The sequence below is a fragment of the Pipistrellus hanaki genome (genome assembly GCF_964339955.1).
Source record: "Pipistrellus hanaki genome assembly, chromosome: 18".
Classification (NCBI taxonomy): domain Eukaryota; kingdom Metazoa; phylum Chordata; class Mammalia; order Chiroptera; family Vespertilionidae; genus Pipistrellus; species Pipistrellus hanaki.
The window spans coordinates 24,717,166-24,732,744 of record NC_140520.1 but is presented as its reverse complement, the minus strand read 5'-3'; the positions used below and the strand labels follow the sequence as shown (position 1 = coordinate 24,732,744).

The following is a 15,579-nucleotide window of genomic DNA, read 5'->3' as shown; positions in this document are numbered from 1 at the left end:
ATATTATCCACAGATATGAGTCCCAAAAATGTATACACATAAAGACGGTGCTTATTACAATACATTTCATTTATAAAATTGAGCTATCAGCTGTTAAAGTGTGTATACTTTTTTGGGACACCCTGTATATTATTTTTAATATTTGCATTTATCTTAAGAATTACTAGTGGTTTTATATAAATAGAAACATCAGGTAAGAGTTGAAGTAAAATAGAAGAACCTGCTTTTTTTTTTAAAAAAAAGTATATATATATTTATTGATTTCTGAGAGAAAGGGAGGAGAGATAGAAACATCAATGATGAGAGAGTCACACCAGCTGACCTCTTATTTTAAATAAGCAAATTCAATTTTACAAAAAAGTTCCCCCAATTTCATAAGCATTATAGCTATGGAATTATTAGAAATTGTAGTTATTACTATACCAGAGGCCCGGTGCACAAATTCGTGCATCAGCAACCAACTTTTACTTCTGAAGGAAAAGAAGATAAGGAGGCTAGTAGGGGGAACTTGGAAATAGTTTCAGCCTTTGAGAGCTTGGTGATGAGCCCTGAAGATGTTATAATCAAACCGAGGCAAAAGTTCCATCTCACTCCCCACTGTTGGCACTGGTTTAACGTGAGCGATAATGAAGCTGGGTTTGCAGTCAGTATCAAATCAAAAATAATAAGTAACTCTGGAAAGATGTCTGGAGAGAGATTTGGATTTGTAATTGCATCTCCCCGCCTTTTCTCACCTTCTTGCATATTCCTTACCACTTTAGTACTCAGTGTAATGCAGGCTTCATAAAATAACCAGACCAAGGTATAATAGAAACCCACTATAACACAGCTGTCCGTTAAATGGATACAGACAGAAGTAGGTCAAATTGTGTTCTCTGAAGCATAAAGTGATATCATAAGGGCTGCATATTAAAGTCAGCCTGTCCGAGGAGACTAGTGTGGAAGGGAAGGGATTCCGTTTCACTGTCTCTCTTGATAAAGTTCTTTACTATTTGTGTCATCTGAGAAGATGCTGTGGACAGCTCCCATGTTGAAGGTGAGGGCTGGAGGCCTGTTTGCTATCATGCTGCCTTGCCACACAGTGTCAGAAGCATTTGTTGAAGGAATATTAAGATATAGTTCTCTGACTTTTCTCTCACAATGGACGCCTCCTATGTCTTATCCTTACATTTAGAGGAGTTGTTTTCCCTAAATTCTACACCTGTAAGCCATCAATCAATCAGTTGGACACAGCCGGGGAGACAGGTTCAGGGAGTGTCTGATCCTCTCGTAGGACACCGGGCTGAGAGCTAGCCTGCCTTGCTGTCACTCTCTTGGTATTTCCACCATCCCTTCTTTTATTTCCTGTTTCTTAGGCAGCCTCGTTAGAGTTTGGGCAAGTTCATGGAAATTCAATGGCATGAGTGTAAGACAGAGCAAGTCGTGTTCCTGTGGGACTGACCGGCAGTGCTCTCCTGGGTCCGGCAGAGGTGGCCCTGAGCACTTGCCTCATGTGCAGTGAACATGTTGCATTATTGAACCCTCGCTGCTGCTTTGACTTGTTGAATGAAGTGGGGGGAAATTTTTGGTGTTGCATTTATTCTTTAATAATTTAAATTCTTTATTGTTTAAAGTATTACATGTTTCTCCTTTTTTTCCCTTAATGACCTCTCCTGAGCCACTCCCACCCCCCAGCACATGCCCTCACCCCCCTACTCTGTGTCCACTGGTTATGCTTATATGCATTGATACAATTTCTTTGCTTTATCTCTTACCCACCCTCACTCCCAGCCTCCTCTCTGAGGTTGGATGGTCTGTTCAATGCTTCTATGTCTGTAGGTCTATTTTTGTTCATCAGATTATATTGTTCATAATATTCCACAAATGAGTGAGACCATGCGATATTTATCTTTCTCCAACTGGGTTATTTCGCTTAGCCTACTGCTCTCCAGGTACATCAATGCTGTTGTGAGTGGTTAAGAATTTTTCTTTTTTTTTTTACAGCAGCGTAATATTCCATTGTATAGAAGCATCAGTTTCTTAATCCAGTCATTTGCTGATGGGCACTTAGGCTGTTTCCAAATCTTAGCTATTGTAAATTGTGCTGCTATGAACATAGGGGTGCATATATCCTTTCTGATTGGTGTTTTTTGATTTCTTGGGATATATTCCTAGCAGTGGCATTACTGGGTCAAATGGGAGTTCCATTTTTAGTTTTTTGAGGAAACACCGTATTGTTCTCCACAGTGGCTACACCAGTCTGCATTCCCACCAGCAGTGCACGAGGGTTCCCTTTTCTCCACGTCCTCAGCACTTGTCGTTTGTTGATTTGTTGATGAGAGCCATTCTGACAGGTGTGAGATGCTACCTCATTGTTTTGATTTGCATCTCTCAGATGACTAGTGACTTTGAGCATGCTTTCTCATGTGTCTCTTGGTCTTCTGTATGTCCACCTTTGAAAAGTGTCTATTTAGGTCCTTTGTCCATTTTTTTTAATTGGATTGTTTATCTTCCTTTTGTTAAGTTGTGTGAGTTCCCTATAAATTTTGGAGGTTAAACCCTTATCAGATATAACATTGCAAATACATTCTCCCATGCAGAGGGCTTTCTTGTTTTGTTGATGGTTTCTTTTGCTGTGCAGGAGCTTTTTATTTTGTAGTCACATTTGTTTATTTTCTCCTTAGTTTCCATTATCCTAGGAGCTGTGTCAGTAAAGATATGCCAGGACATATGTATGATACTTTGCTACCTATGGATTTTTCTAAGATTTTTATGGCTTCCTGTCTTATGTCTAAGGCCTTTATCCATTTTGAGTTTGTTTTTATGTATGGTGTAAGTTGGTGGTTGCTTTTATTTTTTTTTATTAGACATTCATAAAAGAATAAAAGCATAATTCTGTGTGGGTCAATTTAAAGATGGCACAAACACCCTGGCTGGATGGCTCAGTTGGTTAGAGCTTTGTCCTGTACACCAAAGATTTCAGACTCAATTCCGATTAGGGCACATTCCTAGGTTGTGTGTTTGAACTCCAGTCGGATCATGTATGGGAGGCAACAGATCAATGTTTCTCTGTTACTCTTTCTATTAAAAAAAAAATCAATAAAAACATATCCTCAGGTAAGGATTAAAAAATAAAAAGATGGTACAATGGAATGGCGTTTTATGGACCAAACCAAAAGAAATATAATGCAAAACACAAATGTGCAAGCCACATCTGTAACTTTTTATTAGCCCCATCAAAAAAGTTTTGAAACTGGTGAAATTATTTAGTAATACATTTTACTTTATCCCATATATCTAAACTATTATTTTAAATACTATAAAATTTATGATTGAGATATTTTACATTGCTTTTGTAATAAAATTTCCATATCTGGTATATATTTTACATTTTTTTAAAAAATCTCAAATCAGACTGGCCCACATTTGAAGTCTCTTAATAGCCAGTGTGACAGTGGCCGCTGAAGTAGACAGCATGGCTATAGACTAATATGATAACACAGATTATAGTCTATATTACAGAATATCGACTAAGAATCTGTGGCAGTAATCTTTTTAAACAAAGCTGCTGCTTCTGTGCTACTGCTGTAGATTGTGTTTTTCCTCCCAGAATTGTATTGTCCTTAATTGATCTCATTTCCAGGAGTTAGAAAGGAGAAGGGTGAAAGTCTAATTGCAAAGGCAGTGGACTAAATGGGCAGACTGACATTACCTGCTCCTTTCCCTGTCCGAAGCAGTACTTGGAGAACATCTTCGCCCCTTACATTGCTGTTGCTCCTTCCTGCATTTCACCTTTTTCACAGCGAACAGCTATACGTGGATTGTCAATTATCTCAAACGCTTTCTGTATATGGTAACCACCCATGCAGTTCTACATGGGAGAGTTAACTCTGTGAGAGAAACTTCTGGAAGCAATTTCCACTTTGAAAACAAAGCTGGAAGTATAATTTTCCTGGATCTGTTTAGACCATATTGAATATTTTCTCACACATTCCGTTTGCAAGGTTTAAGTATGATAAAGATATTTTTAAACCGATAGAGCACATTTCCAGAGCTAAATGCATGAGCCTCTGAAAATAACAGCAACAGAGAACAACAGAGTGAAGACTTGTTCTTTTCTCACGTCCTTACAGGCAGGTCTCCTCTTCTTCCTCACACTGAACTCCCAGCCGCTCGTCCAGAGCTTGTCCTGACACCAGTGCTGGCAGTGCACCTGCTCAGAGACTGCGTTAGCCTTAGGTGCCAAAATGACTTTTTCCTTTGACTTTCATAGAATAAAAGGCTACATATCTGGCACCTGCTTGCAGTGGAATTTCCAGTGTTCTTACATTTTATGATTATAAACTGGACTTAATAGCCTTAAATTTGAAAATAATCATCTTCGGTTTACCTATTGAACTTGATTTTTATGCATAACGTATGATTTAAAAATTTGATAAATTTGGTATAATTAAAAAAACCAGTTAATTTTATTTACTATATACTTTAAAATTAATGAGTACTTTGTGAGGATGTATTTAATGACTTTATGGTTGTTCTTTTCTCTCTGAACTCTCAATTTATTATTTATTTACATACTTACATCAGTACAGACTAATGGATTTTGGCTGTAAACTATGGGTTTTAATCTGTTATAATAATCATTTATTTTGATCTTCAAGTTGCCCTAGTCTTTGCCAGTGGGAGAACCTTCAAGCTGTCTTCTGGAATATCCACAGTTTTGGGGGGCAATTTGTTACTTTCAGACACAAGATGTTTTGGGCTCAACTTACACAATTTCTCTGTCCCAGCCCTGGAATTTTTTGTCTTTACAGGAATTATGGTTTCTTTTAGTGGATGGTGGTATTTAGAAATGAAGATATGGGTGCTTGTTGCTAATGGGGCTGTCACTGCTCCCTAGTATTCCAAGTAGACAGAGCTAAGGAATATATTTTATATTCATGCACATAAATATTTCATCTACATTTATTTTATATCTATATACCTTGAAAACCTTGAGATCATACCAGTATCTCTAATTCCAATTCCCTTCTAGTTTTCTGAATTTTTATATTTGTAATTCCTTTCTCTTAACAGTGATTGATATTATTCTCATTATAGATATAGATTCCCCCTCCCCCCGTCTTCTTTTATGTAGCCAGGCTTGAACTGCCACTTCTGCTACCACCCCTACCCTGCAGGGGTGCCCTCCCCACCATGCTTGGTCCTCTCCTGGGGAGGAGGGGGGCGGGCTGCCATCCGTTGTATGGAGTCCCCTGTGCGGGTCTAGCTCTGACAGTGCACTCTGGTACTACAGCGCTGGCCCAGCCCCTCTGCAACTGCCTGCCTTGTTCTGCTTCCCCCCTGTCTTGGGGCTGACTTGTTTAGGAAGGAAAATGGGAGAGGAAAGGAAACAAAATCAATTTTTAAGTGGCCAGGTCATGTATTCCTGCAGTGAACATAAAATGGTCTTTTGTTATAGGAGAACTATTAAATCTAAGTTTGGAAATATCATTAAATGTTTGGATTTTATTCAATATATAATGAATATATTTTGTGCAGGTGTCAACACACCCCTTCATTCAGCTATTACTTTTGACGTGATATATTTTTCATAGCTATACACATTTAAGAAATGAAACAACAGGTGAATACCCCCTCAGCCCCACCCCAATCATAGAATTTCCATTGTGCTGACAAGCAAATATCTAGTTACTATAACTCAATCAGGTAGGAGTATGTGGCATTTCATAAAAAGTATATAAATTAATTTGTATTGTTTCATGAATTTTAATATCCCATCTTTACAATACAATAAACTGTATAAGTTAGCTGAGCTCCATAAAATGGATTGTTAAAGTAACCCCAATACCAGACCAGTGGGGACAATTTCAAGGGTGTTCAGTGACACAATGACAAAAGTTAAGACGTTAAGTTTACAAGTGGATGTTTGATTTTGCAGCCATGCCTCATAATACTGTGTATTTACATGGTGCATAATACTTTCAAATTTTAAAAGAAAGGTATTATATAAAATCATATTAATAGTATTTTTCTTAACATCATTTTTATTAGAACTGTTTTTGCTTAATCTTTATATAGTTATGTTAATGTGTGGCATTAAAAAGCAGAGAAATTGCTAACTAAAAAAAGCAGTTTAGATTAAGACCTTATGAATATTACATATACTTTCCTGAATACCAAAGAAAAACATCATGTACTGTTCTGTCAAGATAATGTGGCACTTAGTAATTATTTTAGTAGGGTTTTTTATTAACCTGGTCGGTAAAGAGAATAGTTTGAATTGTTCTTTCTGACAGTACAGTTCAACAATACAATGAAATGTCAATACTTCAGAAAATGAAGTAATGATAATTATCAAGAATTATAGTCTAGTTAACCACTGAAAGTAGAATGCAAAGTAGGCTTTAAATTACTTTTACAGATTTAATGTTTCCAACTCATCTCTTGCTTTTATTTTTTAAAATTTTATTGGGGTAACATTAGTTAACATTAACATACAGATTTCATTAACATACAGATTTCATGTGTGGGCTACTAAGTTACAAATCTGTATATTGCACCATAAAATGTTTTCTACCACTCAGGTCTGTAAGTGTGGTATATTTTTTTCTATGTGACTTAATAGTTTTGGGTTTCATTAATTCCATTTTGAATTAATTTTTGTATGTGGTGACAAACGGCAATCTAGTTTCATTCATTTATCGAAGAGACTATCTTTACTCCAATGTGCATTTCTGGCACCTTTGTCAAAAATTATCTGTTCATATACGTGTGGTTTTATAGCCGGGTTCTCTATTCTGTTGCATTGACTGTGTATCTGTTTCTCTGCCAATACCAATCTGTTTTGATCATCATAGCTCTGTAGTATATTTTGAAGTCAGATAGCGTGTACCTCCAGCTTTATTCTTTTTTTTCTTTCAGGATTGCTTTGGCTATTCTGGGTCTTTTGTGGTTCCATACAAATCTGGTGATTTCTCATTCTATTTATTTAAAAAAAATGGCATTGAGATTTTGTTAGTGATTGCATTAAATCTGTATTTCTTTGAGTAAAATGGTCATTTTAACTATGTTGATTCTTCCCAGTCCATGAACAGGGATATTTATCCCTCTTGCTTTTAATAGTTAACTTTCTCAGATGCTTATAAACCTTACTGACATGAAGAAAAATGAATTAAAATTCCGTTTGTATGGAACTACAGGAGGAACTAGCATTGGTCAAAGATGAGATAAACCTCAGTTTTATTCCTGGTGAAGAAAATTACTTAGTAGCCATGAAATCCTAAATGCTCAGCTTTGCTTCAGATTCTCCTTACAATGTCCCCTGGGGAAAAGACTCTATCCACATCAGAAACAATGATGAGATCTGCATATAAATAGAATATTTTTTTAAAGAAAAGTTGAAGCTCTTTCAAGTGTCAACCAAATACAGCACACCTCCCTCCTCCCTGGGGGATATGTTCTAAACCCCACAGTGGATGCCTGAAACCACAGATAGGACTGAGCCCTTTATGTACAGTTTTTTCCTACATATACATGCCTGTGATAAGTTTACATTACTCATGTCCTTTGGGACCATCAGTAGTAAAATAAGGGTTACTTGAACACAGGCACTATTTTATCAACAATCTGATAACTGAGTGTTCCAAGAAAAATCCTGGGAAAGGATTTGGGATCTCGAGATAAACTTGAACCGTGCAGGTGTTGGGACATTCAAGTAGTTGCTAGCGAAGAGGCTGCTCTATGCAAGCAGACCAAGGGCAGGCCTAGGACCAAAAAGACCAGAAACTTTCATTTCAGTTTTAAGTATGCAAAATAATTCAATTAACTGCCGGAGGAATTGCACCACATGAAACATGTGCAATTGCAAATCACACAGCACTTTATTACTCACAGAAGTTCCTGGTGCTGCGGGTATAGGCTTAGACGGAATCCCAGGGGTGCTGTCCTCTAGGGTCCGGCAGCTGGGCTGGTCCGGGTGCTGGGGGCTGGCGTTCCTCACCCGGGAGCTCAGTTGTGTTTTGATCAGGAGGTACTAGCCGTTCTTCTGTCATCTGGCAGGGAGGAGCATGGAGTGGCATCGCTTGCCAGACTGACAAAAGGATGTGCCTTTGTGGTGGTCTCGATAGGCGCGCACTGTGGTCAGCTGGTCAGGACCCATTTTCAAAGCCTGTTTTGTACCCACAGCAGTTCAGTTGGTTATCAGTGAATTACGTCAATGCACACGTGTTAATTTCAAACAGGGTGAGGGTCTACAAGTGGTTATCTAGGGTGAGTACATCACCCACACAAATGGTTATCTTAGCAAGTCACTTCTAAGTCAGTAATTGAAGTTCAAATCCTTATCTATGGGGTACACATGCTTCAGGGCAATGAAAATGGGTCCTTATCACACTTTAAGGTTCAAGAAAGATAAAACTCAAACCTTTTAAAATCTTTTTAACATTTTTATATTTTACTATAATACCAAGGCAACTACTAAGTGACTAGTGGGTGGGAAGCAGCAGCATGAAGAGAAAGAGGAAATATCGGGGCTACTACAACACTGAGTTAGAAAACAATGACAGTTGGATAGAAATTTTAGTGTACTCAAGATCTGAAAATATTCCTATTTTTGAACCAGCATTTCTACTTCCAGTAATATGTGGACTCGTGAGCAAGTTACTGGAATGGGTGCAAGAAAATCCACTGAAGTTTTATTATCAATAGCAAAAATACACCCCAATGTCAACAGAAACCACCAAAAAGTTCATCCAACAGTAGCATGCTATGCCATCATCCTGTGCAATGTTAGGCTGCTGAGATAGACTAAAATTGGTTGGGGTAGAAATTTGCAAAACAATGTGTTATAAGACAACTTTTGAAAAAATATTAATGAAAATAGAAGAGGAAGAAAGGTTGATATATGAAGAAGACCAGTGGGTGGTTTGTGTGCAACACTATTGATAAGTTTTCATTGAGGTGTGAGATTACAGAGAACATGCACTTTCATGTGTTTATGCATTTCACAGATATTAGGAGTCTGCTTCATACAAGGTGTATTCCAGGTGCTGACGATACACATAAATTCTAGTTAGAGGAGATAGGAAAACCTGCAAAGTCTATTACTATGAATAAGAAGATATGTTTAAGGTAAAAAGGGGAGGAAGAGCCAGAGAATGTCAGTGGCCCTTCCAGATGTGGAGGCAAAAGGCCGGTGACCACATCAAACCAATGCAGTAGACCTAGTTTTCTGTCTGTCAGTTCTAATGGTGCCCAGGACTTAAGGCCAGAGATTATTTTTGGTTAACCACTTGTTTGTGGGGGAAACTGAATATGGTAGCTGGTTCTTTAAAGTATAAATATGTATTTTGACTTTAGAGAAGGAGGAGGGAAAGACATAGAAACATCAATGATGAGAGGGTTTCACCCCACACTGGGGATTGAGCCTGATGCCCTGACCAGGAATTGAACTGTGACCTCCTGATTCATAGGTCAATGCTCAACCACTAAGTCATGCTGGCTGGGCCAGCCAGAGTCATATTTAAACAAAAATAATTATATTCTTTTCTGTTCCATTTATTATATTAACCTTACTATTAGGAACCATTCATCATAGAAAATGCTAATAATAGTCAAATTAGCATTTGTTCTTTTTACATTGAAAAAACCCTGAATTTTCAAACAAAACAGGTTAATTCCTTTTAATAAAATCATTGGTAAGGTGCTATTAAAGGTTAGTTGGGATTTAAATTTTTTTATTAGTAATTATTATAAACTGCAAACTTCACACTGTCAGGATTGTCTGCTTGTTGAGTAAACTAGGAGAATTTAATAACATGTTTGAAAATAACTTTTGCTCAAAATCAGGTTTTCTTTTGGTATTTGAGCACAATTTGCAATTATAAGTCTTTAAAATTCAATTGAAACTGGTAGAGAAACAACTGAATCTCTTTTATAGCAAAGGTATTATTTTAAAATTTTATAGATAGCATTCATTTATTCAGAGCAATTCAAGTTTCTACTGAGGGCGTTCTCAGTACCAGACACACCTTTGCATATGCTCTGGACTCAAACTTGTAATCTAAGCAGACAGCAAGGTAAACAAGAAAAGAATACAAACATTTCAGGGGCATTTATAAGTGGGTATGGAGTGATTCAGTGTTTTTTTTGTTTGTTTGTTTGTTTGTTTTACAGAGGATAGAAAGAAAAAGAGAAAGAGAGTTAGAAACATCAACCAGCTGCCTACAGCACACCCCCTACCGGGGATGTGCCTGCAACCAAGGTACATGCCCTTGACCGAATCGAACTTGGGACCTTTCAGTCCACAGGCCGACGCTCTATCCACTGAGCCAAACAAGTTTCGAACAGTGTTTCTTAATACTAATTGATACTGCCTATGCTTTTCTAACCAGAGTCCCTGAAAAGTAGGAAGAAACATTCAATATCTCTGCTATGCCATAGTGGGACAGGGCCCCTTACAGGAGCGGTGAGAATCTTCAGGCTAAATTGCTATAAATTTAACACCTCTTTCTCTGCAGGCTCCCTTCATCTTGCCAATTAAGTGTGCCATAAAGTTCTCATTTTTCAGAACCAGATGCAGACAACAAGCAATTATTTCTTGTTAATAGAATACAAGTAGAAAATAAAATAAAAACGTGTATATGTGATTGTGGATGGAAGAGGAAGAACTGATCTGCTGTGTGCCAGCTTCTAAGGATATTTGAACAATTTCCATTTAATTTTTATGTACACACACATCTATGATTATCTGAGTGCATGTACACATCATGTTGAAATATATGTTCGTGGATAGAGCGTCAGCCTGTGGACTGTAAGGTCCCAGGTTCAATTCTGGTCAAGGGCATTATGGGCAAATCCCCAATAGGGGGTGTGCAGGAGGCAGCTGGTTGATGTTTCTAGCTCTCTGTTCCTCTCTGTAAAAAAAAACCAAACAAAATAAAAGAAAAACGTATTGATTTTTAGAGAAAGACAAACATTCATGTGAGAGCAAAACATGGATCAGGTGCCCCCTTCGTGTCCCCCTGACTGGGAATTGAACCTACAACCTGTTGGTGCCCAAAATGACACCCAACCAACTGAACCATTCTGGCCAGGGCACATGGATATCCCTTCTTATACGTAATTCAAATCTTCAGCATAAATAAATATTTAGAAACCAGCTTAGTTTGACCAGGCTGCTATGGCAAAATACCACAGATTGGGAAGCTTATAAACAGCAGACATTGATTTCTCACAGTTCTGGAGGCTGGAAATCCAGGATCAGAGCACCAGCATGATCCAGGTAATAGCAGGACCTTCTCGCTGTGTCCTCACCAGGTGGAAGGAGCTCTCTGGAGCCTCGTTTATAGGACACTCATCCCATTCAGGAGGGCTCCACCCTCCCATCCGGAGCAGACACTAACATTAAACCATAGCAGAAACCAGCAGTTATATCAAAGTTTAAAACAAAAATTATCAGAGGGCCCCAACTGGTTTGGCTCAGTGGATAGAGCATTGGTCTGCGGACTGAAGGGTCCCAGGTTCTATTCCAGTCAAGGGCATGTATCTTGGTTGTGGGCACATCCCCAGTATGCAGCTGATTGGTGTTTCTCATCGATGTTTCTAAGTCTCTATCCCTGTTAAAAAAAAAAAAAAAAAAAAAAATCAGGTTAAAATACAAAGAAAACAGAGCTATAGTTATATGCTCACCAGGTAAAGAAGAGCCCATGTCACTTAGGGAGCCCCACAGAACTCATTTTCTAAGCTGAAAGCAAAAATGCCAGCAACAGAGGGAATGGGGGAGTTACTCCACAATAGGAGGTTATTGTAGAAGTTAGTCTAGATAGTTCAAGTCTAGTTGGTTAAGAAAAGGATTATAGCTGAAATCAGTTTGGCTCAGTGGATAGAGTGGGCAAAAAAAAAGTGTTATATTTTATAGAGAGAGAATAGAAAGATAATTCAGTCTTCCCTCTAATATCTTTTATCAAAAAATTTGCCGAAACCGGTTTGGCTCAGTGGATAGAGTGTCAGCCTGTGGACTAAAAGGTCCCAGGTTTGATTCCGGTCAAGGACATGTACCTTGGTTGCGGGCACATCCCCAGTAGGGGGTGTGCAGGAGGCAGCTGGCTGATGTTTCTAACTCTCTCTCTCCCTTCATTTCTGTAAAAAAACAATAAAATATATATTTTTTAAAAAGAAAAGGATTATAAAATTTTCCAGGGGGTTAGGCATTGTCCTTTTTAAGTCACAAGAGTGCAGACAGTTCTATAGAGTTGAAACATTGTACACAAGCTTAGGCCTTGGCAATTTTTTTTTTAATCCTCACCCTAGAATATATTTTACATGAGAGAAACATCCATCAGTTGCCTCCCATCTGGGGATTGAACCCACAACCTAGATATGTGCCCTGACAGGGAATCCAACCTGCAACCTTTTGGTGCACAGGAATATGCGCCAACCAACTAGCCATACCCACCGACAGGGCAATCTTTTTTCTTTACCCCTTAAGAGAGAAGTGCACCGTGGTGGCTCCACAGGCTCCTACAGGGGTGGCATCCTGGGAGGTGTGCACCATGGCCATGCCTGCTCTCCAGCTGAGCAAACCAGAGCTCAGACAGGCTGAGCTCCCTCACCAATTCCACAAGCATTCCCGGAGGAATGGTTCCCTTGCTCTTCCTCTAAAATGGACTTGCCAAGTCTCATTTGCTTCCCCTGAAGGCAAAAACAAGATATTTTACTGCTTCTTTAGGAAACAGACATGCCATAGATGAGCAGTATGAGGTGGACAGGAGTTTTTGCACACGCCACTTCTGGCCTCTCAAACCTGCGTTTGTATCCCGAGTAAACAGCTCTGGTGCTCTCAGGGTCAGTCAGGTCGCCTGGGTCCACACTCCAGGCTTTTATTCTGCCCTGCAGCTTCTACTGCCTATTCTACATCCAAATGCTTCTTGAAATTACAGATTAAAAATAACAAAACTCCCCAAGTTTTAAAGGTCAGAGATTGCTTTTGTTACAGCATCGAAGTTTCAACAACAGGATTCATGCACGTTTTGTACCACTAATATAATTTGATTGAAAGAGTTTATATTCATACTAGTAGGTTGCTTTTTAGAGCCATAGCTGTATAAAATGCCAACTTTGGTCAGCGCATCTTGTCTTATTACCTCCGTTCTCAGACCTCCAGCATTACAACAGGCTAGTCTTTTGTTTAACCCACTCTCCCCCCAAATCCAATGGCCAGAAGATAAAGCTCACAAAACGCTCACCCTCATGTCGGTGTCTCTCTGTCTTGTCTCTGCCTGTATGCTCCAGGTGGGAGAGTTCCGAGCCCATGCTGCCGAGTGGACAGCCAATGTCACGGCCGAGTTCAAGGAAACCAGGAGGCGGCTGAGTGTGGAGATCTACGACAAGTTCCAGCGCGCCACCTCCATCAAGCGGAAGCTCTCTGCAGAACTGGCCGGGAACCACAACCAGGAGCTGACCCCGTGCAGGAGGACCCTGTCCGTGAACCACCTCGCCACCGAGAGGGATGTCTTGCCTCCCCTATTGAAAGCTGAAAGCATCTATTTGAATGGACTGACGCCGCACTGTGCAGGGGAGGAAATTGCTGTCATTGAAAATATTAAATAGCCCTCTGTTTGGAGAGCCTTAGGCATAGCCATAGGTGAGGACTTCTATATGCTCTTTAAGACTGTTGCTGGTAGCATTTTTTTTTAAAAAAAATTGTGCATGAACTCCAAAAGGGGGGAAAATAGATATACCCATCATGGTCATCTACCATCAAGAGAATTTGGAATTCTGAGCCAGCACTATCTTTTTTGATGATGCTTGTACGGTCTATTTTCTTTGACCAGTGGAATAAAACAAGCAATGTCTGATGCCTTTCTGTGCCCAGACTGTTTTTCTCCCTTTTTTCCTAATGTGCCATAAGGCTTCAGAATGAATTATAATTGTTTCTAGTCATCATGTAGCTTCGAGGGATCAGTCCTTAACTTTTCAGGGTCTACCTAACTGAGCCTAGATATGGACCACGAATGGATGACAATGTTTCTTTTTGTAAATGGCAAGAAATTCTTACGCAGCCTTTTACCTAAGAAATTTTCTGCCAGTGCCTTATCTTATGAAGAAACAGAACCTCTCTAGTTAATATGTGGTTTTCCTTCCCCGCCCCACCCCTAGGCTCACCCCCATGACTCCCATTCAAATACCATATCTTGCTGGAAACGGCAGGTAAAATGACTGAAGTGGTGATGCTCCAAAGAAGGACTAGATGCCAAATTAGATGGATATTGAAGCAACACTCAGAAACCCTAGCGTAAAAGGCACTGCAGCAAAAGAGGTGCGCAGACGGCCCCTCTGAGTATTTATTTGTCTCAGGTACCAGTGGTACACATACACAGTGTAATGGTTACCGGGCCAGTGAAACTGGCTGTTCCCAGTCTCCTTTTCCCTGGCAGTATTAGGAATTTATCACTTAGTAACAACTACATTTTTAAAGGTGGAAGAAGGAATATATATATATATTTTATATATATATATATATATATATATATATATATATATATATGATATGACAGAAGAAAACTGTTAAAAATGGATATTATTGGAGGTAATTTAAGACAATTGGTGTGAACTACAATTCTGATGAAGAGAGCAAAACAATGTGTTATGAGCACTTGCTAATTAACATTATACTGCCAGCATCAATTTGCTTTCTGATGTATGAAAGGCTTATATGATTTCTCTCTGTGCGTGACATTTGCCAGACAAGGGGGGGTGAAGCAGCAGACAGGGCTGGGCACAGGCCTGGCCTCCCCTGGGTGTGCCTCTGGAGTGGTGACTGGAGTGGAAACTGGGATCGCTGTGATTTTGCACAAGGAAAACGCAGACTGTAGGCATAGTACATCTCTGACATTAGAGAAAAGGCTGTTAGAGCACAATTTAAATCTTGAGAGCTTTTGGTTTAGATAGAAAAGGCCAGTAATCCTTTTAGTTTCATTTCATAGCCTGTAACTTTTTGGATGTTTCCAAAATTCAGAAGAAATTCGGTAAAGGCACCCAATAGACTGCTACTCTTTCTTTTATTTTCATACTTATGTAGATCTGCTGTATATTGTATATATAATTTTTGAAAATGCAGAAAGAAAATGATTTCCCTAAATATAATTGCAAAACGTTTCTTTTACTATTGTGGGGGGTGTATCTAAATAACTGGCATTCATATTAGAGTTTTAATAATAAACCCAGGATCTTAAAAAGAAAATCTTAATAGATGCTTATTTTCCAAAATTTAAATTTAAGCTAAAAAAAATGTAAATATTCAGTTAAAGGTACTTTTATAAACTTAAATTCTAACTGAAATTTTAGAAGGTCAGGCTCTTTGAGAAAGAAAGCTACACCCGAAAGCTACACCCATTTCCTCAGTAACTGTTCTGAAAGGTCATATGGTGGACTGCACCATGTATAAACTGTGAATTGTACTGACAAATAAAGTTTGTAATTAAAGTCAGCGCTTTCTGAGTCTCTTGCTTGCTGCTGAGAATTTAGATCTGATTCTGACTACTAAGTAGAACTGCAGGATGTTGCTTTCTATGCTGAATGGCTCCTTTATTAAAAATT

The 15,579-nt window shown here is 38.9% G+C and overlaps 1 protein-coding gene across 5 annotated transcripts in view; it reads left to right on the top strand.

Moving 5' to 3' along the window:
• Nucleotides 1-13,669, top strand: part of KCNK2 (potassium two pore domain channel subfamily K member 2) — a 148,954-nt gene extending 135,285 nt beyond the window's left edge. For all 5 annotated transcript variants that reach the window (XM_084865523.1, XM_084865521.1, XM_084865524.1 and 2 more), the window contains exon 7: nucleotides 13,273-13,669. In XM_084865523.1, the coding sequence (XP_084721649.1) occupies nucleotides 13,273-13,590 (318 nt within the window). In that variant the 3' untranslated portion in view covers nucleotides 13,591-13,669. The remainder of the gene's footprint in view (nucleotides 1-13,272) is intronic.
• The last annotated feature ends 1,910 nt before the right edge of the window (nucleotides 13,670-15,579 follow it).